Genomic DNA, 25081 nt, shown 5'->3' with positions numbered 1-25081 from the left:
AAAACTGAAATGAGGTTTCCTTCAGCGCGGACCTTGTTTGTTGTTGTCGACAAGTACCGAAGCTGGTAGCGTACGCTGAAGAGAACACATTTCTCTGATTGCTTCCTTTGAAGGTTGTGTTTTAGCTGTGCTTATTTTTCCAAATATAGGTAAGGTTCTAGACAACACTTCTATCTTATGGAAATACAGTCTGTTATTGTCTCGAGGATAATACATAACCTGGTCTTGGTTCATTTGCCGTCTGCTCGCTCCGGGTTCGTGTCACAACTCGTTCATTGTTACAACTTACTCCACTTGGTTATCTTGTAAGCATTGCCGAAAAAGTAAGATCACTTTTACTTAGTTTGTTCAACCAAAGAAAGTGAAAAAATATTTTACCGACAGGTAGATACTTTTGCAAGTGAGTATATGAAGCCGACCGGTAAACAAACTTGTGCGAACAAGTAATGATTTACCGCCCTTTGAAATTTGCCATTGTTGGTTTTAACTACTCACTATCATTTAGCGTTATCTAAACACTGAGAAATCTGTTTTTAGTGTAGCTTTTATTTGAATAAGAAAGAAATTATAAAGCCCAAACTCCATGTTTGGCATACCAGATTGCTTTTTCAGAGAAAATGAGTACCCTAAACCTTAAGCTTAATGAGCTATTAACCTATCTCAGTTACTGTGTTATCTTACTCCCATGTGGAATCAAACTATAGATCAATGGATTACCGAGCTCTGTTAGATGAACTCATCATCTTTATACTTTAAACTCATTTTGAACACATTATGTTTCACATTTTGTTTCTGCTGGTGTTTCTTTGTAGGATTACCAGAACAAAACTAGTCACAGAGCTCAATGACGTTGGAAAAAGGCCTGCGGCCAACAAACCCAATACATGTCCATGTTGATGAGACAACACCAGTTCATCTCCACATGAAACGCACCAAGAGGACAAAGGTATTAACTAAAAAACACCATGAGGAAGAATAATTTTCATTGTTGATCAGTTAGAGCTTTGGGGTATATGAAATGACCAAGGGATGACAAAGTCAGGATTCTGCAAGTAGAGTGTATTACAGTAGCGTTCCAAATAAGCAGCAGGCTATGCAGTATTTAAGCTAAATTTAAGAGTTAACAGTACTCAAGTTAAAATCAGCACCCATAATCTTTCTTCAGAATAACATTTGAGGGTAAATGTGGTAACAAATGTTATAAAATAAAAGAAAGTTATTCTGATAAAAATTAGAAGCATAATTTAAGCTATATAATAGGGCTGATGACATGCATAATTCATCCTTGTATAATTATGATGTATATTATATGATTATACTTATTTTTTGTCTCTGATACTTCAAACACTTATAATAAGTTTAGCTTATACTGACACAAGTGCCATGCATGCGCACACATACATATATCAATTGGAAAAGAGGCACTGGAGAGTGAGCTACAGCAATATAATGACTCAAATACTTGTGTCAAGTACTTATTATATATATAATTATTTTTAAGCAATGTTTGTCATTTTTAAGTAATATTTTGAATGTAATGAAGTTAATTATGTTTGAATATTGTTCAGCATGCATTCTAAATTTATTATTATTTATGTTTGAATCTTAAAGAATTACTAAAGTTGGTAAAATCTATTTATCTTACTTGTGACCTCCACTTGGCATTAGTGCACACACTATTCTTTTAAATTTTGTAAGTATTTCTTTTGCAGTTCAGTGTGCGGTAGACATCTTTTCCTGGGCTTAGTGAATGTTAGACATAGCATGCATTTTACAATTTGATTGTCTTTTTGTATTTGTCAACAATTTTATAAAAAGATTATCAAATCTAAGAAATAAAGCATTGAAAAGGTATAATTATAGAAATTAATTGACTACCACTACTATTGTTAACAATAGTAAAAATGATAATAATAGTATTAAATTAAAATATGCCTGTCCCTCTCCCTTGAAGCTTTAATGTAAGCACTTAGCATAATAGTTAAAAACACCAAAGTATGTAAGAAAAAGTAAACCCATAAATGAAAAACAAAGAAAATGCAAGTAGACAAAGCACGAAAGATCAGGGGAGCGAGGAATGGGGTCTAGAAAGGGAGACATAAACTAAAATACTAGTTTTGCTTTGGTTGTTTTTTTTTAAAGTCTGTTTATAGAGTGCATGGAATACTTTTGTGAATTTTTCTTCCATTTGCTGATCATTAAGGCTAGATTTGCAAGATCTGCATACAACCATAACTGTTAAGATTTCAGTTTTAATTTGGTTGGACTCTGTTGCAGAAATACGCAGTATACGTTGAAATGAATGGAAGAAGTCTTGTTTACCCGTCAGACTTGTGATTTCTGATTTGTTAAAACTCCCCATATAAGATTTCTGTATCTGTCAGGTCTGAGTTAAAACCTTAGTTGTGTTAAAATTGGTTGAGAGCTGAATGTTTATTGCATTTTTTTTGCTATTGTTTTGCATGAGAATGTGTTTTTGCACCAGGTTAATTTTTTCCCCCTCTCCTCCCATCACCCTCCCATTCTCCCTTCATTCCCTTTGTAGAGTGGGGTACCTGCTGGAGGCATAACTGCTTCCAACAGGCGGCCAAGATCCACCCGCCGGGCAACAACTAGTGCCACCACCGCTCGCGCCCGCTCCTGCAGTCCTAGAGCAGGTCCATGGGTTCCTGCTCCAGGAAAGGCTACTCGTGGGGCCCGCGTCACATGGCAGGTACTGCATCCACCCCCTTTTACGGATCAGCACGTCAAAAGCCGCACTTTACGCGAGACACATTCTAAGCCTAAGGTTGGGTAAACTTTCCATGTATCTCTGGGCCTGCTTGGCAGCTTCTTCTCTTATTGCAATGTCCTCCGCTGCTGCATGGCTTCTACGAGTAGTTTTGTGGGTAAGAAGTCTGAATTTATTGGGGGGTTTTAGCACTCTTTCTCATATTTCTTTAAAATTTCTCACTAGTAGCAGCTTCCCACGTGTCTCAGAACCCAGTAGTTTCTGGCCTTAACAACAGAATAGCAAAAGTAAAAAGCTGCTTTTTTGTGTTAACATCATCTGTTAATTTGGATGCCCCATTTTCCGACATCATTTAATTTCATTGTCACACCTTTATTAGTCTCAGCTCAGCTTTTGAGCATTTCTTGTCAGCTGTGAAAATCTTTATTCTGGATTATACAACTGGCTGTTATATGTTGTTTTGCTGTTTCCTTGCACAAAAGTTCCCAGTGTCATATACATGTATCATGTAGCAATATTACCTTTTTTAATTTAAAAAAAAAAGGTGGATATGGCAGACTGGTTATTTTTAGAATAACATTAGGTCTCTGGCATAACATTTCTGAAACAACATTAGTCACCAAAAGTCAGAATATGTTTGGATAGGAGCAGGTGAATTTTGTAAACACGTTAGGGTAAGTGTCACATTTATCCCTCACCTTTCCATCTTGTTAAAGTTTTGGTTGACCTTGCATGCATCTACACCTTCTTGCTGCCAGCATTTTTTATTTATTTATTTTGTTGCCAGCTTTGTTTATTGAAATCTCATGATACCTTTCATGCATGTAAGCTGCATGCTTCATCACATTTGAATTCTTGAACTGGAACAAAGTGTTTTTCATTGTGCAACTTTTTCTGCTTTACTTTTTTTTTTTTGGCTTGACAGTAAGTTTTAAACTAGTGTAAGTCACTTAAGAGTAAAAGTGTATTCATTTCACATCTTATGCACTACAGAAAGTCATCATCTCAAACTCCAGACAGTGCAAACTTGGCTTTTTCACTTTAAGGCTAAGTATATATCAACTAGTATATATCAGTATTCACATATCAGCCAATACTGGTTATCAAATTGTGATTAAAATCTTCCATGCAAAGTTGTATTTATAAGTGGTATGGCTTTTAATGATATGATGTTATCTGTCATCATCATCATCATTATCATCATCATAATCATTTATTACAAAACATGCTCCAGAGTCTTTAAATGGTAAGAATCATATACAAAAATCATGAACAAAACATGCACATGCAAAATCAAGTTGTGTGATTGCAACGTTGTCTCATAAATATATCCAAAGTTGTTTACAATTCTTACTCTCGTCTGTTCATTCACCTATTCACATACCCTATCACCGCAAAATTTGTGAAAGGGAACTGATTAATGCTCCTCTTCAGAGTCCAACCCGTCGAGTGGAGATGGAGCAACCTCACGGCAGTGACCCATCCACTGATGAAGAAGAAGTTGTCCAGGGAAAGGAAAGGCAGTATGAAGAGAGGATACACAACCTCATGAACCAGGTCGGGACACTGAAAAATGAGGTGAGCAGTTGTCATGGCTTCTGCAGCCATCAACTATTGGTCTCTTTACCTTGATCTTTTTGTGAAAAGTATTGGATGTGTGTGAAGTACTGGAAATGTTCAGAGATTCTGACATCATTAGTTGGTGGGATTTAGAAGATAAGAGAACATTTTATTTGTTGCAGAGGTTAGCTTAATAAAAATAACATCACAACACATTCATATGCACCAAACAAACTTTCACATTAATGTTTCAATTATTTGCACTCAGCACCATTCAAAAGAGTTAGAGGAGGAGACTGTTGACCAGTCATGTTGTGGTTCACAGCAGAACATGATAATTTAATACGAAAGTCACTGCCGTGACAAACATATCTGAAGTAAATAAAGTGAGGCAGAGTAGAAGATAGACCTAATGCCACACTGTTCTGAAGTGAACAATAATAAATCAGATAACTCTGCAAAACAAGAGAGAGAGAGAGTAGAAAAATGCAGATGAGCTCAGCTACAGAGAAAAAGATCCATCCAAATTGAAAGACATCAAAAACAAAATGTAAATGTTTACATAAAAAGGAAGAGTTACATCCCTTCACCTCAAGGGATGAACAAAGAAACATAACTCCAGGGTGAATTAATCACAGTAGCCACTTTCTCCCCATCTGCAATTTTGCCCTGCCATTGTGATGCTTTTAAGAAAATAAATATTTTGCAAAATAGACTTTGTCGATCTTGCTTAGGTGGATCTGCAGATGGCACTTCGTGAACTGGATGCACATGGAAACCTACTAGACACATCCCAGCGCACCATAGAGCGACAAGAAGCCACTCTGCATAGTATGGAGCAAGAGCTGCAGAGCTGTGAGCAGGAGAACTTTCTCCTCCGCAAATCAGTTGACATCACCAAGTGAGTAAGGGTGTCGCTCCCTACAATTAGGAGTAAGATTGTATAAGATCATGTTTGCCATGTTATTGCTTTGCTGTTGACACGTAAAATTGTAATTTTTATTTTTTAGCAATAATGGTTGTGAGTGAGATACAAAAAAGTTTCAGTTATTGAATGTTAGTTAGGCCCTTCGCCCCTCCTGGTGCATAGGCCATCGACGACAGTCCTCCAACGCCTCCTGTCCTGGGCTACCATCACCAGTTGCCCCCATCCGAGTCCGGTGAGCTTGGTGTCGGCGGCAAGGTCCCGTCTCCAGGTGTTTCTCGGCCTTCCTCGCTTTAGGGTGTGCCCCCCTCTAGATGAAGGCCCTTCCTCTTCCAGGACTGTTGGCAATTGTTTTACTGTTTTCGATGTTTTTGTAGCAAGGGTTTGTTTGACGGGGTGGGGGTGCTAGCCCCACGCCCAACCCTCCTCCTTTTTCAGCCGGGCTTGGGACCGTCCTTGGCGGAGTTAGTTATTGAATGTGCAGGGACGATAACTCTTCACCTGAGTGATGTCTGCAGGTGCAACTGTGCATGCATGCACATTCATTCACTGCATTACAAATTCTTACAAAAATACAGACAGGTATGCATACACATCCATGTAATGCACGGATATACATCCATACTTATGGGCACAGACACACACCAATGCATGCACACACAGTGACATGCTTACTTGCGTGCACACACACACACATGCAGTCATGTTGACAGCATCATGTCCAAAGCTGCTCAGCACATGGCTTTTTGCTTTGCTCCATGTTTCTTCTTCAGAACATTACCATATTCTCTAATTTACAGTGGAAGCCCTTGAATCTTTTCTTTTCAATGAGCACTGCTCCTTCAAAGTCAACAAAATACTGGTTTATGGATAGGAGTGTGATCTTGAATGATGTAAATAGCAAACTGGTTACAATCATTATTATGGTTGATTGGTTTTACAAGAAAATAGATTAGTGATTGCTGATATTAGGAGAAGTTTTCATCCTGTTTTGAATGTGAACCTGAATTTTTAAATTGAGCTCACGGTCCCACTTAGTATGCTTCACACCTGTAATGTTTTTACCTTTTGCATGCAGCAGTATTGTTGTCCACAGTAATGTGATGCTTAAGCTGTGAAGATTGTTTTGCCTTACTCTGTCTTGTCTGTATCTGACACTGGTTGTCAGTCTGGTGGTTATTGTGACATTTAGTAGCTTGTGGCCAGGGTTACATACTCTTCAGACCACTTGGAAAGAAGTGATCATGAGAGGGCTAATTTCTGCCGCTGCCCCTTAGAGGAGAAATGGGAGTGAGGCATTGTTTTTTTACTCACCTGGTGCATTTCTGATGCATTTACATGTTTATTTGCTTTCATGCTTGTATTTCCACTGTTGTTTTCTGGCTTTATTTATTATTACCACTGCTGTTTATTTTTTATGCTTGCATTACCATTTAATTTTAATTTTTACTGCAGAAGATTCTGATGGCCAGGCAGGTTCTGACAACTGTTTTGATTTGAATAATCATAAAGTTTTTATATTGTGATTTTCTGATGCTTCTTGTTATTGCATTCAAAGTGACAAAAACATTTTATAGGTGTTTGTTGGTGTTTTATGTGTTGTTTATGTGTTATGTGTTGGTGTTTTATTACAAGTATATCAGCCATTCACATCTCAAGAGACATTATGTGGACTGAAGGCGAAATCTGAAGCTACTTGTTCCACAGTATCTCTTTTAAGAAGCACCACCAAACTGCTTATAACTGGGTTTTATAATTGCTTATTGTCATCACTAGCATCTCAGTACAATCCACATTTTGCTTATGCAAAGCATTAATTTTGGAAGAACACTTTATTACAAAAGTGCATGATGTGAAATATGAAAGATACATAGTTGCTAATTAAGTTTGAACACATCCATTTAAAAAAAAGAAATTTATTTACCTTACATGGCACTTGTTTGTCTCCTATAACCTTATTCACAACAATCAATTTTTCAATAGGGATACATAATTTTCAACAGAATTGTTGACATTTTTTTTCCTGTTGTTTGGATGTATGGGGAGTTCATCAATGTAGTGTTGAGCCTGAGTACAGCTTGAGTTTAACTATTCTTACATAAAATTCTGAGCCTATGTAATGCTTTGGTTAATGGTCAGAGGTTAATAGACAAACATTGTTCCATGTCTTTCAAAAGGGGGATAGTGTTGAGACAGATTGATGCCGGAGGGTGAAAGAAAAATCCAGAGGAATATAAATGAATGTTATCATGCAGGCCAAAATTCTTGGATGAATAGATTAGTTTAAATTTTCCATGTCTCTGGCAAGTGTATCAATGTGGGTTGTCCACAGAACAGAGAAGGAACTGCTGAATAGAGAGCGAGAGCAACTGATGAAGAAGCTGATTGAAGTGGAGATGGATGGACAGGCCGCACAGCAGCATGTTCGGGAATTGCGGGATGTCATCCGGCGGTTGCGTGATGACAACCGCCTGGGCATGTCCTCGTCAGATGCCGTGCGACTGAACAAACTGAAGGAGGCCTTCTTTGAAAAGATGGCGGATTTTGAGGCAACAAACCGTGCACTGCGCAGGCTGCTTAGAGAACACCATCGCTCTGAGAGCGAGGCGACCCGTCTGGTTGACCAGCGAGACTTGCTATTGCGCAAGGTTGCAGATGGGGAAACCTCTCTAGAGGTAAGACAAATATTGGTTACAACAAGAAAAAAAAATCAAGGTTTAATACACCTGCTCATAATTGTCTATTCACATTTCTGTAAATTCAAACCATAGTAATACTTTTTCAGGGAGTGAAAATTGTACTTATGGAGTTGCTCTAAGGAATATTTTTGCATGTATGAGTGTGTGGTGCAAGCTGATGTTTTGGGATGGAGAGTTACATTGGCTGCTTTTAAAATTTTTTTCTTTGTATGCATATTGTTTCTCCTTGATTCTTCCACAACAAATCTCAGATCAGTCCCCTATAAAATTTGCAGTATCCACCATCTTGATCTCATGCTTCTGTTAAAATGATGCTGGTGCACCATGAAGGCTCAAGCTGGCCAAAGAGGACATTTATTCATTCATTTGTCCCATGTCTGGTATCAGTTGTTGGGGTGTCATAACAGCTGACAAGGCCCATCACTCATGCCTGTTTTAGGTGATAGTGAGCAGATTCCACACAGGACAAACAGTTCTCTCCTTGACATTCCTAAGCCAGCTCATACTTTGGCCCCCCGCAGCATCAACCATCCTCTTAGGTACCTTGAAGGACAATCTCCAATAAGGTGTTATGCCAGATCACATGGCTAAACCAAACCAGCTTTTACCACTTGACCGTTGCAAGTAGGGGTTTCTGATGTCCTTCATACAAAGTCGTCAGTTTTATGTTCAAGATCTGGAGCACTTGTTGTGAAATGCCTGGATTCTCCTTTCTATATCGGCAAGCAGAATACTCATTTCGTATCTGTAAAGCAGGATTCTTACTATGAAGGATTTGCACAGGTTGTACTTTGTAGTAACCTGAGGTTGTTGTGATCCTGATGCAGATATCTGTCATGGAGCTGCCATGGGTAGATGGCTCCTGAGTACTTAAAAGGGTATACCTGTTTGATGTCATGTAGATCTCTGCTTTGCCATTGCCAACGACCATGACTTTACTCTTATCAGTCCTAGTCTCCATTCCATAAATGTTCACACTCTGTCAGTTTGTTGGTAAGATCTTGCAGCTCTTTGTTAGTGCCTTCTTTCGGATAGGTGTTATCTGGAAAGCATAAGGCAGCAAATCAGCCTTCCACCAATGGAAATGGAAATGTGATGGTCGTGGAGGTTTCACACATAATGTTTTCCAAGAAGTTGTTGAATAGCACAGGTGATTGGGGCACCCTTGACATATGTCTGCTCTACAGTGAGGGCCTTTGTTGTTTCTTCCCTACCCTGCTTGAGCAGCTCAGCTGAGACATTGTCACCAGGCGACTTTCCTCCCTTCAGACCTCTTCCTGAAAGACTGGTAGGCCTGCTGGTTTACTGGTTCGTGACCCAGGGCTGTTGTTTCTTCCTGCCCTAACACTTCCTGGGCTGTTAACAGTAATACCTTTTAATGTTTCTAGTGAGTGTTTCTGCATCACAGCCCACCAAGTGCAGTGCAGAGAGTTTACCTCCAAGTGCAGCCTTGAAGACCTGCAATGTTTGGTTCTTGCAGCATCTCCAAATAAAAGACAATTGGGGGTTGTTTGAGCAGTCAGCACCTTCATATGTCTTTGTTTAGAGTATGTTGGTGCTGGATTTGAAGCATCTATAGGCAGCATGAGGAAGTCAATTTGCTTATGGACCAGTCTGGTGAGAGTCAAGTGGCCTTCAAAAAGGACAGCTGTAGTGTGTGATGTTTGAGCTTCCTCACAGTGATTATCAGCCCTTTTGTATTGGAAAAAAAAAACCTTACTGCCATTATTACATCTTCTTCATCATTGAACACAGCTGATATCAACTGAAAAATGTGAAATAACATGCATTCCTTCTTCCTTTTGCCTGGTTTTTACCCACCCACCCCCCACACCTGTAACAGAACTATGATTTAAGAACAATAACATAAAGAATATATTAAGTTTTGGAATGCTCCATTTCCTTTCCATTTCCTTATGCAGTTGATGGTAAGGAAAATAAAGTAAAGAATATTTTTCTTTCTTTGTTGTGTAAAATTCATGTTCATATCTTCCTCAACAATGTGCACCCTTCTGAATTCAGTGTACATAAGCCCTGTCAGAGTTAAGAAGCAGTTTGTGCCTCTGTGCACCCTCCCCACCTCTAGTTCACAGGAGTGTTGGCGTATGCATGTTTGGGGGTTTTGTATATTTAATATATTATTTTGTAAAACTTTGTTGTTATCTTAGCGCCTGCGCAGGGAGCTGATAGATAAGGAACGATTAGTGGAGGAGCTTCAAGGACAGGTTATGGCCCAACGTGAAGAGACATTGGCATTGAGTAAGCTGCAGGAAGCCTTAGAGACAACACGTGCCCACCTCCAGAAGCAACTACGCACCAAAGAGGCCGACTGCAACCGCATGGCTGTCCAGATTCGGGTACGGTGGCTGAAGTCCAAGTCTGTGTGGATCCCTAACTTATGAAGCTAGACAGTAGCTTATGTTTGATACTGGACAAAAAATGCCTTTGCAGATGGGAAACTCATAAGATATAAAAGAGTTGCAATATCTTTTTCCTATTGCTTAAGTCCAGTAATCCAGGAAATTAATAATGCTTACTTTACTTAAACATCTATCAGAATACTGCTAATTATCAATGAGGGGAAGTGAAAGGAGCTGTGTCCAGATTAAAGTTACAGCTTTGGTAATGTGCTAAAATTAAGAACAAATTCAAACACATGATATGTTTTTGAAATAACTACCTTCTTTAGTCTTCATCTTTATCATCATCTGTGTACTGTACTGTTTGGCAGACTCTGGAGGGCCAGCTATCCCAGTGCAAGATTGAGATGGACCACTTGCAGGAATTTGTTTCATCAGCCAAACATCGAGGGGATGCTGACAAAGAAGCCTTGAAGAAAGCTACAAGGTGAGAGCAAACAACCTTTGCACCTAAATCTCATGTTCTTTGTGTGAAGGCCATTGTATAGATGGCTGACTGCACACATTCTCTTTCTCTCCCTCTGTCTCTCTCACACACATTGTTATAATTATACATACTTTTATCTTGCGTATTCATGTGTTCCTATTTTGGCTTCAGTCACAATTTGTTCTCAGTTCACACTTTTTATGTTTTCCTTTATTATCTTTCCCTGTGAGGTCAAGGCGCAGTTACAGCCTCAGCATGGTATTTAAATTGTGTTGCCATTCAGCAGCCATCCTAGTGCCTTGTTTTGCATTGCAGCAAATTTTTAAGGGCAGGAAAGGCTTTGATTTTTTTTGTAAGAAATATCTAAAATAGAAAGTCAAGTGAATTTTTTTTTTAAAAAGCATTCAAAACATAGATAAGAAAAATTTGTGAAGCACAGGATCTAAAACAAATAAGTCTCCCACCATCAACAAAATAAGTACTTTGTCTTTCAACTAATTGTACTAGTTTATGTTGTCCTTTCTCTCAGTTAATGAGTTTTCACTAGTAAGAGTCTCCACGGGCCTCTTTTACTGGGAATGTACTACCATCATCATCTTAGTTAAAATACATTAATGAGTAGTGAAAATATATTTGTAAGCAGTATAGAAATTGTAACATGCGGTTCTAGCTTAGCAAGAATTAACCAAAGACATCATATGATCTCAGTAAGAAAGACAATGAAAAGGAGTCATGAGCCACTGTGTATTAAAATTGTGTTTGAATTCTTTTTTTTCTTTTACACACACACACATATGCAACATCACAAATACAAATAGATAATCAACTATTTCACAAGACAAGAGTTGATGTTTCCATATTTTTCTTTGATTTGTAATGATATAGCTCACAGTCACATTTGTTGAGGTTTTCTTAGTTTTGCATATCTGTGTGTATGCATGCATATGCTTATTTTGGTAACCGGGTAGCTTGATCTTTCGAAGCGAGAAGTAAGATAATTTAGCAGAAAAGAAGGCCTTTAAAATTTCTGACAGTACTATTTTCCCTATATAAATAATGTTGACAATCTTCTTGATGTAGTGCTGTCTATAGGTTTATATCAAGTTTCAAGATATTAGTTTTGAGGAAAAAGGATTATGTTAATGAAAGTCTCGAGCTTATAGTGCCTTGTGTTTGGCTGCAAAGACGGAGGTACAGATGAAGATCTGAGAACAAATCTGAAACATCAAAATATACAGCGTCTGTATGGCAAACCTTATTGTCCAGTATGTGTTCCGCTGTGAATATCTGGCAAAATGTCCAGGATACGTTCCACAGAGTATGTGGCAAACCTTGAGTATCCATCATATGTCTCCTACTCTAAGTCCACGTCAAAACATCAAAGCACATAATAATAATAAGACTAGGAATGCTTGTGTACGGGGTAATCTCAGTATTACTAATCTTTTAAAAGGGATGGCTTTAGTGATCAGTGTTTCTATGCATGTTAACACATTCATGTTACACTCGGAGTTGGACCTCAGACCCTATTGATGTAGTACATTTAGCCAATCAAAGCAACTGGTTTTATACCAAATTCACTCTGTGGGAAGTTGAGAGAGCTTATAAAAACAAAACATTTTATTTAGCTTTGGGGGTTTTTTCTGTTTTTCTGGGGGGGATGGGGGGAGGTGTTAACCTCTAGCAGGATCAAGGGAGATTTGAATGCATCACAGTTTGTGTATACTTGTTTTGGGTGAACCAATCTTCTATCTGTGCCTGTACTAATGGGGCTGTCAATGGGTGTGTCGTGTATCTGATAGTGTAAGCAGAAGCATTAGTACAGGGGCAATCATTCATCAAGTATTCGGTAACTGTATGTGTACCTCATGTGGTTCTTAGAGAAGATGTGATTCAAGTTGATTTATTCATGTATCTACAGTTGTGTTGTGACCTGCATGCTGTGATGATAGTTTATTTTATTTTCTTATTTATTTATTAGTTTGACCTCAGTGCTTTTATGGTGCAGTTTTTCCCCATGACCCCTTTGCTATGACAGGTGTAATGCCTCCTGCCATCTTGACCTCTGTTTTGTTTGTGTGCTTATTTTCATGTATGTATGTGAAGTGTTGTGTGTGTGTTTGTATACTTATTTTTCTGTATGTATGTGCATTAAGTGTTTTAGTTGTGTCATGTACCATCTCCTTGCTTCTGGTGGTGTCATCCATTGTGTTGCGTGCGGGGTGGCAGGGCACAGAAACTACGCGCGGAGCAGTGCGAGACCAAAGCCGAGAAGCTGGCGGTGCAGGTTATTGAAGGGGAACGTTCGGTGCATGATTTGAGCGAGAAGCTGCGGCATGCACATGCCACCATTGAGCATCATGTCCAGACACAGCGCGGCCTTGAAAGCCAGCTGTCTGTCATGCAGAAGTGAGTCTCCCAATGCAAGAGAACTGTGCTGGCCACGCAGAATTTGTGCTGTGATGTAGCTGCTAGATTTATGTGGCCTTGAAGATATGTGTTTTTATGCATGCAATGTGTATTTGCTTTTGTTATGACTTTTGCTTTGGTGTTTTGTGTGTGTTTTGCGAAGGAGGTGTGGTAGGTTATGTGTTTCTGTGTTGTGTTACACAGTTGTTAGCTAGAGGGCTGTTCTGTAATTCTGTGATTGTTTGATGCTGCATTTGCTGGCTGTGTGGAACTGCTTGTGCTAATAAATATTAGGTGAATCAACACCTATAGAAAATTCCCCGCTAAAGAAAATTCCCCACATTCCCTCCTATAGTTTCTCTATCTTTCTCCTGCCCACCTCGATTAATCCATGTATGCATTCTGCATGGATTCCTCACTATATCAAAACTTATAAACCTATATCTATACAACTACGAGGCCACAAAGCATGATTCTCACTAACTTCAATAGAACAGCTATTTAACTATCAAATGTTTTTGTGTGCATGAATGGATTTTATCATTTGCTCTTCCTGATTAATCCATAACCTATGCATTCTGTATAGTTTCCTCACTTGTATTTGCTTTTAAAAACTTTTATCTTTACAGTTAAAATTCTGTGAAACATGATTTTTGCTAACTTAAACAAATCAGCTATTACATTGTCAAATTTTTGCATGTGCTCAAATGGATTTTATCATTTCTTCATAGTAAACTTATGTGAAATGTGGTAAACAGGTTTGAAAAATGGGGATAGGGCTAGGCAAGGAAGGACCATAGTGAACATTTAAACAAAGAGCTTAATGCACTGAAAACGCACCTCCTCCATAAACATTACTCCTAACACTCTTTCTCATCATGCTAGTCCTTTTCACACCCTTCTCTGCTTGATACTCTCAGTTCCTGTTATTTGGTTCCTTTTTATATTTTTTGTACTTTTTTTAAAACTCATCATTAGTACTGTTGTTTATTCCTTCTTAGTTCATCTGTTATTCATTTTTTTCCTGTCTCTCGTATGCTGTCTTGTATGCTGTCTCATTCTTGTTCTTAGGCGCTAAGAGCATACTCCTTAGGAGTGTGAGTATGTGCTTTAGAAATTTTGCATTTATTATTATTATGCTATTAACAATCAGCAAAAGAACATAGTCATTAAGTATCATTTAAGAAGAAAGTTTTAAATTTAAAATGCATGTTCTTGCATGCTGTCTTTTTGTGTATAAGCCACTAATCATTTAACATTTCTAAATGGGACTCATCTCTCTTTTCCTCTTATTTACTAGGCTGGTGTTGTAAAATTCAAAGTAATTCAATATGAAGTTGGTATCCTACACGACCTATTCACAACACCACAATACAAGGAACTTATTTGTAATTGATTTGTTTTAATATAAATCTAAACTGCCTAATATAAACATAATTAGCATTTACTAGTATCATTCGTGGTCAAAGAACAGTGCTCTAGCTTAGTACAAGAAATTCTCAGTCATCTGGAAACAGTTCTCTCTGTTGTTGTTGTCGTCTTCATCATATGAACTATGAAAATGAAGACACTGTTTATCTCATCTGGTAATAGACTGCAAAGAACATTGCTGTAAACATAATATGCAGAGTTATTGTCAGAAAATGTCCTTATACTATGAAACTTTGTCTGACATAGGGTGTTGTAAATTATGTGTTCTCAAAGTGTGGTCTGCAAATCATTTGCAGGTCGCACGCATAAGTCAGGTGGTCAGCGGCTGACAGTTATCATATGTCAGCAAAGTGATGTTGAAATCGCCAGAGGCGTTAATTAGTCCACTATTGATTTCACACAAGTTTTAATTTTATTGATGCCAAACTACTCGTTTGCATAAAATGTTTGCTTACCCACAAAGTCTTTACATCACAGCGTGAAGATTTTGTCATTTAACTGCGTCATGCACTACCCTTAGTAACGCAGTGCACTTCCTTACTTTTAATTTTTATGTGTACTTTGCGAAGAATGTAATTTTATGTAACTTACTACTATTCTACTGTCACAAAAGTACATTTAGTTTTGAATTGTAATGAACCAAATGGGACAATTTAATTTGAAATTCACGGTACAGAGTGATTTTAGGCCTTGGTGGTACGCCATATTTTTTACTTTAATAAAGTGGTCCACAGTCCAAAATACTTTGAGAACCACTGTTGTAAATCACAGCATTGTTATGAGTAAAAGGTATTTCGTAAATGCGCATCACACATAGTTATTTTACTAGAAGAGAATATTGTTAATGTAAATATGGATAGTGCTTTTAATGTCAAAATACTATAATTATACATGTGTCATTTTGTTACATGTTGTTTTAACATTTCATAACTCTGTCACTAACGCCATGTCCTCAGCAATGGAATTATTATTATTGCAAGCAGCTCAGGGACATTTTTAATCTTGTCATGAGAATGACCATTAAAGTTGGCAGAGTCATTACGATTTGCTGATAAGTTGTGTGTCAGCTACTTGTCACTTAACACCGGGACTGGTGTTGTATTCACTTTAGCACCACTTGCAAGCTGCAAGGATGATATTCCTGAGGTTCTTAGGTGTTCATAAATAAATGTTCTTTTCTGAAGAAAAGTAGCATGTAGGAGTAAGATGGTTCATTTCACATCTGCCAATAAATGATCAAAATCCTTGGAGACAAAGGGCAGAGAGTTTGCCATCAGCCTGCGAAGATGAAGTACCTTGATTCTCTTACTTTTGTTACATTTTTGTTATCTTTGTTTTGTATCCTTTCTAGTAATGCCTTTACCCTGAATAGACTTTGTGGGTACAAACGTCACAGACATGTTGTTTATTTCTGCCTGTCTGTCTGTCTGACAGGCGAGCCGACGAGCTGGAGATGATGGTGAACAGGATGGAAGAGAAGGCAAAGCTGCAGGTGGAGAACCTGACTGAATGTCTGCATGAGAAGACGACTGAGGTCACGGCCCTTCGACTGGAATGTGAACGAATGAAGGTTTGTATGTGAGCACTTTTTTGCGATGCTTGTATGTGTGAATGGGTGTTCATTCTGCTGCATGCATGTGCATATGCCTGTGCACATGCAATTATGTATGTGTATTAGAGAGTGAAGGACAGAGAAAGAAAGAGATAACAAGCTGAAAGTCAAGCATGCTTGTAAGCAGACTTGTTAGAGCTGTGTAATAATTTTTTTTTTCATTTTTTTTTTTTAGAGTGGTGTGTGTGCACGCACACATGGAACTGCTTGAATTTAATGGTGTGTGAATGTGGTGATGTGGCCAGAGGCTGTGTGCTGTATTTCTATGCAGTGTGATGACTGCTAGCTCTGGCTGCTGCTTACAGCTTTTCTGAGTGCGCCTTTTTTTCTCTACTGCCTTTCTCAATGCATAATAGGTTACTGTCACATTCTTATCACTGCAGTTAATTTCATGAGGTGAAGTATTGTGTGTATTCCTTGCAAGTGTGAAGTTAGTCATCATTGGGCTCTTCAAAGCTTATGCAAATGGCTGATTACAATGGCTGCTGTACATGCAAAAAACAATACCACTACGGAAAACATTTTACCAAACAGAAAAGAACAAAGCAGCTGTTTGTATTGGTTTCAGTAGCTAATGAAATAGGTGTAATTTATTTTTGCAGAAGGTGCTTATTCATGTTGTTGCAAGTTACTACCCATAATTTGTGCATGTTATACAAATTATTAGGATCAAACTTAATGCACACTACCTCACCAAAGGACACCAAGAGAGAAAGGGTGTAGCACCTGGGGAGAATGTAGCACATACTGTAGCCTCATTGGGGGAAAGGGGGAAAACCATGGTGTCATGAGATGGCTATGAATAGAAAACTGCTGAGTGAGGCAGATGCTTGTGGCTGCAGTCCTCGGAAGACATGATGCGGAGCAAGATGACTGCTACAGAAGAGCAAGTGTTGCAGCTGCGCTCCAGCATCAGCCAGTATGAGCATCTAGTGCAGGAGTACCGAGGACAGGTAGACTCTTCCCAGCAATGTACCCATGTTATCATCATTGTAGCTTATGCTTGTCTGCTGTAATGTTCTGAGATATATATATTCTTTAGCCCTTGCTATATGGTGAGGATGACTAGTGATCAGAAGTCAACTGTGTTTGCACATCTCTGAGTTGAAGTGAATATGTATAACGTGCATGAATGTTTATGCATACTTGCAAGTACCTGTTGTCTATATATTGATGCTAACTCATATAAATATTTCATATACATACGATAAATATCTAGCTAATCAATGTAGGATGAAGGTGGAAAGTTTCATGTTGAATCAAGATTGAACCATTAACACATGATAAACATGCATATATATATGTGTGTGTGTGCTGCATGCACATGCACACATATATCCTTGTGTTTGCATATGTCAGGTGGCACTTGGCAACAAACTACACAGGATGCCCTGCCAATGAATGGAATGAAATGCAGCTTATGCATAACCTCTGCTGGCCGTACTTGTTTAAAAAAGAAAAAAGAAAGAAATATGCAAATTTGATTCTGTCCACCTTAGGACTCCATGTGAAACTAAATTTCGTTTGATCAAGAAGTATCATTTGTAGACAGTATTTTGTGGTTACTGTAGACAGTATTTAGAGCTGACTGGAAACAGTACCTTAACACCATCTCACAGTTTGTTGCCAAATGTCGAGCATGCTGACCCCAAGTTACCCACCTTACTGCATCCTGGTGTTGGGTTTTGTACACCCTAGGTCATTAATGCTTTTTCATCCTGCCTGAAAGGTGTACCTGAGCCCAGCCTGAAACAGTTTATACTTTACTGATATTGTCTAATAGAAGACTTCTAAAAAAATTTCATTACTCCTTTTCAAAACTTCTATTTTATTGTCCAGTTTTTTGTTTTTTTTTTCAGTTCTTGAATGATTTGTTGGTTTATTTTGGGCTTCGCTACACCTTTAGTGACATTATTGGGTTTTTTTCTGTGGTGTCTAATATTTTATTTTATATAAGAATTCATAGATATCTTTAACAGTGTCATTGAGTAGACATTTTATTATATGCCTAACATTTATACAGATAGTTGGTGTATTTGTGCTTTTGGTGAGAAAGAAACTTCATGAACTGTATAAATCAAGTTCTTGTAATCTTGTATTGCTTGGTGCAGGTTGAGAGATCCTTTTGCTTGTGGACACTTCCTGTCACTGTATATCATTGTTTTGGGGGTTTTATTATGTATATATACAGAGTAGCGCCATAGTTAGGTTTTACAATCTTATGTCACAGTTTTTTTTTTTAAGTTCAAATGCAGTTGTTTTTATTCTTTCAGCTAATTTACTGAAACTTTTTAATTATTTGTGTGAATTCCACTTTAATCATGTTTAAAACAAAACTCCTGAAATTTTATTATTGTAGCTTATAAGCCAGAATTCTGTGAAAAAAAAAGGGTGGGTGGGTAACAAATTAACAGATAACAGTTATTTTGAAACCTCTTAGCCTCACCAAACTGTGTCCAGTCTATCAACTATACACTTCTGGTTTTGACTCATTAGCCAGATCTTTTGGGAGACAGAAAAGTGTATCCCACTCTCAATATGCATATTTTATGTCTCCTAATTATATTGTTATTCTGGTATATATGTGGTTCTCAAATCTATAGAGAGTTAAAGCAAACTTTTTTTGTTTTTTTTTTTAGTAGAATATTAAATAATTGTTAATCAAAAATTATGTTTTTGTTTAACAATTAATGGGATTTGTTTTTTAGTAGACTATTAAATAATTTTTTAATCAAAAATTATATTTTTATATAATTTTTGTTACAATATAATTTTTTACTAAACAATTATTTTCTTGTGTTATTTCTTGTAATTCTTTAACTCACTTCTCTTTAAATAAAATTGTTATTAAGATTGCATAATAGCTTTGTAAGTGGCTCATTTTTTGGTAATCTGATATGGTTTTGCTACATGCTTTTCCTAAATTGGATGATTTATTGTTAGTTACTGTTTAAAATGCATTAGGTTACATACTAGAAATAAATGCATGAAGCCCTGGCTGCTATGATGGTTAACCAATGGTCTTTTTATTAACAAACGCAAGAGGCAGAACATTTATTTTTTTCCATATAATATACATTAATATATTACACATTAATAACCTAGGACCTGTGCTCTATACATTAAATAGTGGCCAATGTTCAGTACTCCGTAATATACATCATTAGGGCCTTTGCTGTTATATATAGAATAATGACCCATGTTGAGGAGCTATAGCACTATTGAAAAATGATGAAATTAATGGCTAATTTTTACAGATTGACCAGTCACGGCGGGACGTGGATCAGACACACGTACGAATGGAAGAAAAGCAGCGTGAAGCCACTCGTCTGCAGCGAGACAATGAAGTGGAATTGGAGAAGGTATCATGAGCCAGGTCTAAAACCATGAGGATAGTGAAGATGTTTAGGAAAATGTCTGGGGAGATAACATGCTGTGGTAACCACCATTGCGTAGTACCTAGTACTGAGCTGGATGTGGAAGAGTGTAGGAGACCACTAGGTGCAGCAATCACGGGAACACTGGTTTGACTAATCTGGCCCATACTTTGCAAACAGATTATTTGAAGACACGACTTCAGCTGGGAGAAGTAGCTTGCAGAGAGACTCAGTAGAACAGGTGGTCCAGTAATAAGCAAAGATTTTGATCAGAAGAGGGTCATGTTGCTGGTTGTTCTGTCTGCTCATACTGCCAATCTGAAATCTCTGATTACATATGGTGCTTTTTTTTTCCATTATTTTCTGTTGTAAATCATTTACTGCTTGCCTAAGAATTTACATAGACCTTGTGGGTTTGTCACCGTGATACCACACTATGTTATGTATATGCACATATGCACGAATCTGAATGTCAGTGTGTAGGCAAGGCTTGTACACATGCTGAACTATTCATGATGTATATTCCTAGGTCAAACTGCGGCTGCACCAACGTCTCCAAGAGCTGGAACCTCTCCCAGAACTTCTTCGGACCACAGAATTACGGCTGCATGAAGCCTCAGAAAAGCTGTTACAGTACGAGAGAAGAAACACAGAAAACACAAGACTTATTGCGGAACTCACGGCTAAGGTACAAACTACTCTCTCACTGGCTTATCTGTATGCAGCAGGCTTTGAGAATTCTTAAAGTCTGCCGCTTGGTGCTTTTTAACTGCTTTTTCTAAAGCATTAAATTGTCTGGAGACTCCATCCACATGTAACAAACTTCGACATTGGTAGTCTCCCTTACATCTTTTTTTTTTTTTTTTTCTTCTTTCATTCTTCTGTGTACTTGAGAAAAAAGTCTGCCCTTATCTGTATTGAAGCGACCATTTTATTTTGGTCACTATTATTATATTTTCATAATTCCTGTCTTTTGTTATGTTTTTTTTTCTCTACAGTATAAAAAAAGTTTGTTGTATTGGTATCTTGTAGTCAGTGTATGCAAGCATCAGTTGCAAGAACATGAGTGTTCATTTTTTCCAATCAGGTTGAGAATCGTGGAGAGGCTGTAGGAAGTTTGCAAGAGCGCATTCATGAAAGTCAAGAAGAGTCACGAGTCTTGCAAGCTCGTTTAGAGGTCATTGAACGGCGCGTCAAGGAACTGGAGGATAGCAACAGAGAACTGACTGCACAGGTTGCTCGGAAGGAGGAAGCCCTACACCAGTTGCACGTTTGTCATCATATTTTTTATATTTTGGCAGTTTCAGTCAATTTTTTTCACTAGACTTTGGTCATTCTTTACTTTTCTCAGGTGACACCACTTCTCTTTCTTTGGACTCCCACATCAGGTAGTAGTGTAGCAAGTTAGTTTAGTCCTTGTTACTCCTCGGGGAGCAACACCTTGCCAGCAGACCCAGTTTTGGGCAGCACCCCCAACACACACACAGTTGGGCCCATGTGGTTCCGACGTCCTTTATCTTGCTCTTTTCTGCTCTTTTCCAAGTCTGCTTTGGTCTCACAACTCTCCTCTTCCCCTGAGGGCTCCAGTCAAGAAATAGTATGGCAAACAGAAAATTTGGATAAGTGATTAAGTTGTGATATTATTTACATGTAAAGCAGCTGAAGTATTTAAACTGTCCTGCACTTGACAGAATTTGTTGTCCTAATTTTTGTTAATGGATTGCAGAGGCTGTTGTATGCCATGGTAGTCACAAATGTCCCTGATTTGTAGATGTGACAGACTGTTACAGTAGCTTTTCATCCACCTTTGTTAAATCCCACGTTTGCACCCATGTAAATGTAGATGGGGTTAACATGAAACTGATTGCCACAGTTGCAACTAGAGGAAAAGAGCAGGGAGGGAGCGGTGCTGACACGGCAGTTGGAGAACACCCTCACAGACTTGCGCCAGCAGCAAGACAATGCCAGAGACCGCTTTTCTTCCAAGGTCAGCCAGTCTTTCAGCAGGTCATAAGTTAATGTTTGCATAAGTACATGGGCAGGTTCATGGTGTGGAGGGTGTGTGTGGGAGGCAGGAGGAATGAAGCACACCTGGCATCGATTTTTGCTGAGTCATTGACTAGATGGTTTGCAAGAGATGTGATGAGAGATAAGCGCCCTGTGAACAGAGTGGGTGGACAAAAGGTGACACCAAAAGGCATGCTAGCATTTATATGCCTCTTATGTAGTGAACACTTTATGAGTCCAGTTATTTTGCATTTTAACCCATCAATTTCCCCGTGAACAGTAAAATAAATAAATAAAATAAATAAAATTTCTAAATGGTCCAAAATGTCACAGAAAAACTGAATATGTGCAGGAACGAACGTATCAGAGTCGAGTTGTGGACCTCGAGTCTCAGCTTAGCCAGTCACGGGCAGAAATTGCACGTATTAAACGTGAAAAGGAGGAGGTAACTAACTAGCTGTACTTTCAACCACCTAATTATGCACTTGCCTCACTGCATTCTCAGTACAAGAAAAGAGCTTTGCTTCTCATTTTTAGACTGAAATGACTTTACATTTCTCTATTCTTTGTTCGCAATCCTTTTCATTTTTTTGGAGGGAAGCTTAGATCACCATATAGATGCAAGTAGTTCCTATGGCTGTTTGACTTACTGGAATGTTACACTTGCAGAGCGAGCGCAAGTTCAACTCACGTCTCTATGACCTCAAAGACCGGCTGGAGCAGTGTCACAGCACTAATCGTAGCATGCAGAACTATGTGCAGTTCCTCAAAAACTCATATGCCAACGTGTTTGGCGAAACCAGCACTTTCGGAAACTCTTCCTATAAACCTCCCATCCCTTGACCAGCAGTTTCTTTAAACCAGCCACCGACAGAGAACTTGTCAGCTGTGAAGTTCAGGTGGTGATGATGCCTTATAGATACTGCAATGGAAGTAGAGATGCTACAGAGTTTTCAGGTAGGTCTGGTTACATGGAGGGCAACAAGGTTTCAACACTGCTGTGCTACTAAGGATAGATAGAAAACTTGTCAAGACTGTGGCACTGATGAGAGGTATCGTCATACATGCCACGCTGCCATGCCTATTGTTCCGATGACTGTTTGGTCAGTAAAACATGGTAAAACAAGGGCAGCATCATAGAAGCTAATGTGGAAGGAGCTTGGGACTCGGAACTGGATGTGGCTGACAACAGGCAAGAAGTTTTTAATGTTACCTCATCATGTGTGAAATAATTGCAGTTCTGTGCATGCTCTGTACATGGCATTGTCAAGACTACACAGCATTGTTGAGGATGCCAAGCACTGTTAAGAATGCAAAAAATTATCAATGCATAGAAATGGATGGAGCATCAGAAAGGTAGAGCAGTCCCATCCTGAGTTGACAGAACCTGTCTTCACTGCAGTAATCACTTGACTGGAAACTGCCTGCATGGTGCTGTACACTCCCAGACAGACCATTACCAACTTTTAAATAATAATAAAAAACAGATGACAACCACAATCTTTGCGCAAATCATGTGTCCTCCATCTTATTATGACTTACATCTTGTCTTCGGCAGTTTAGCACATTTTTTAAGTGAAATTGAATATTCATTTTTATTTTCTGGACTGTCTCTTTTCAGCCCAGTATCAACTCTTACTTTTTTATTTTGAAACATTTTCATGGTATAGTTACAATGACTTTTAACTCTTTTTTACATAGTATCAAATCATTTCTCTCCATCATAAGCAATATGTTGACAAAGAATTAAAATACAGCTGGATGTACAACTAAATGTTAAAGCATGGCTCCAAGTTCCTTTGACTGTGATATGTACAGATCTATCAGTAGTTAATTTATGATGCATTACTTTTTATACTTAACATTGCTATTTCTCTCTTTTTTTTTCACATTTTCCCTAAGCATTTTGGATTTGTTTTAAGAAGACTTGTAGGTTGACTTCTGGCTGTTAGACCCACTCTCCACAGAAGGAAAAGAAGAAACAAATGGAACACATTGTTCTGCATATACAGACGTGATTTATGGAAATCTTAGAAGACTAAATTTTGTTAGCACCCATTCTGTCCTAGTTATGTCACACAAGGTGTGGAGGTCTCAGCTGTATGCAGATAGTAGTGCAAAAGATACTGATGTTTAAGACTCATCACTAATATTCAATCAGATGGTGAGTTCCTTGTAGTCCGCTATGCGGACCTATCTTCTATATGTGGAGAACTACAAATTTCATATTCTTGCTTCAATGTGTTCTTATTTATACACTAAGATATTCTTATCTTAAGTTTGACTAGATGAGAAAAAAACTTGATTATTGTCATAGCATCAACTCAGACTGCACCTTACAATACAGCTACATCCTTTCATTTTCGCAACTAATAATTGATGTAGCATTCTCAGTTGATGGACCTTGAATAACGACAGCATACATGTTAACCCAGAAGGAGGAAGACACTGGCTTGGTGCCACTGAGATTTTTAAAATCTAAATACATTACTACTGAGAAGGCAGGAAAAGCATAAATATAGGTCAGGGAACGAGAATGTATGATCATGTCATGTATGTCATGTATATCGGAACACAAATGTTGGTTACTGAAGGGGTACATCATCTGACATTGTACAGTGAACATGGCCTTAAGCACCAAGAGGACCACTAGATAAGGAGAGTTAACTCTTTGCCCATCACATTTAGAAGTGTCTCCTACTTTGGACTAGAGGAATTGTGCAAGACCTGTAGATAATTTTGGGAAATTTCAAGATTTGCAGCTCTTTGGAATAAATGGCAGAGGTATGTAACCAAACTGAAGACCAAAAATAGGAACAAAAGAATCACAACTTTGCACAGGTGGGAACAGCTGCTAAAGGTGGCATTGTCAAAAAGGGAGTTTTTAAGGCAGCATAATCTAAAGTTGTTTCTTCATTTTAAGGATGACTTCTTCTGACATGCAGAGAAGTCACTTGATAACACATTGTCTGCTTTTGGAATACTGTTACACATGTTGTCACCTACATCATGACAGTTACATCAGACAGGATTATTGTTTTAATGTGATGGTCTTTTATTTTTGTTTCAGTATTTGGTAGACTTTCAAACTAACATCCTTAGCCTCCTTGATGATTCTACTTACGTCTGTGCCTTCAGGTTTTTACCACCACTTTCCCAAATGCTAAGGGGAAATGTGACCTTTTCTTTTTTACTTGTAAGTAACCAAAGCCATTTTTAGAGGTTTGTAAAAAAAGAGGCAAAGCACTGCTTGTACTTAGGAATACAAGTGTACAAACATGACATGCAGTGCAGAATGCATGTAATTTCCTGTTTTGTTGCTACCTATATTACTTTGTACTTATACACTATTACTTTTTCCCACATTAATATCTGTACTTTACTGCTTGTATCTTTTTTGGCAGTGCAGATAAAATAGAAACATTTTGTCTTCTTCTGTCAGTGTGTGTTATATATGTAGGACATAATAGTGAACAGAAAGAA

At 38.2% G+C, this 25081-nt stretch overlaps 1 protein-coding gene across 8 annotated transcripts; it reads left to right on the top strand.

The window, feature by feature from the left end:
• The first annotated feature begins 6 nt into the window (after window positions 1-6).
• LOC112576331 (outer dense fiber protein 2-like) lies at window positions 7-25033 on the top strand. 8 transcript variants are annotated; one of them, XM_025258693.1, is made up of 18 exons: window positions 7-149; window positions 813-946; window positions 2546-2713; window positions 4166-4309; window positions 5026-5192; window positions 6423-6506; window positions 7549-7891; window positions 10084-10272; window positions 10647-10762; window positions 12992-13171; window positions 16037-16172; window positions 17057-17167; window positions 19472-19576; window positions 20121-20279; window positions 20679-20861; window positions 21465-21578; window positions 21951-22043; window positions 22268-25033. In XM_025258693.1, the coding sequence occupies exons 2-18, from the start codon at window positions 845-847 to the stop codon at window positions 22439-22441; spliced, it is 2568 nt and encodes an 855-aa protein (XP_025114478.1). In that variant the 5' UTR covers window positions 7-149; window positions 813-844; the 3' UTR covers window positions 22442-25033. The 8 variants fall into 8 exon arrangements, with proteins under 8 accessions (XP_025114478.1, XP_025114476.1, XP_025114482.1 ...); XM_025258691.1 differs by having other exon boundaries at window positions 2546-2788; XM_025258692.1 differs by lacking the exon at window positions 7-149 and adding an exon at window positions 233-254 and having other exon boundaries at window positions 2546-2788.
• Window positions 25034-25081: the final 48 nt, after the last annotated feature.

The sequence above is a fragment of the Pomacea canaliculata genome, linkage group LG11 (assembly GCF_003073045.1).
Source record: "Pomacea canaliculata isolate SZHN2017 linkage group LG11, ASM307304v1, whole genome shotgun sequence".
NCBI classification, from domain to species: Eukaryota; Metazoa; Mollusca; class Gastropoda; order Architaenioglossa; family Ampullariidae; genus Pomacea; species Pomacea canaliculata.
Note: the sequence above shows the minus strand (reverse complement) of the source record. Positions and strands in the feature narration are given on the sequence as shown.

Excerpts from the sequence above, each read along its gene's own strand:
- LOC112576331 (XM_025258691.1), top strand. The coding sequence starts at position 845 with ATGACGTTGGAAAAAGGCCTGCGGCCAACAAACCCAATACATGTCCAT. Across the intron at positions 7,892-10,083 it reads ATGGGGAAACCTCTCTAGAG|CGCCTGCGCAGGGAGCTGAT; the intron begins GTAAGACAAATA and ends TTGTTATCTTAG. Across the intron at positions 17,168-19,471 it reads TGCAGGAGTACCGAGGACAG|ATTGACCAGTCACGGCGGGA; the intron begins GTAGACTCTTCC and ends TAATTTTTACAG.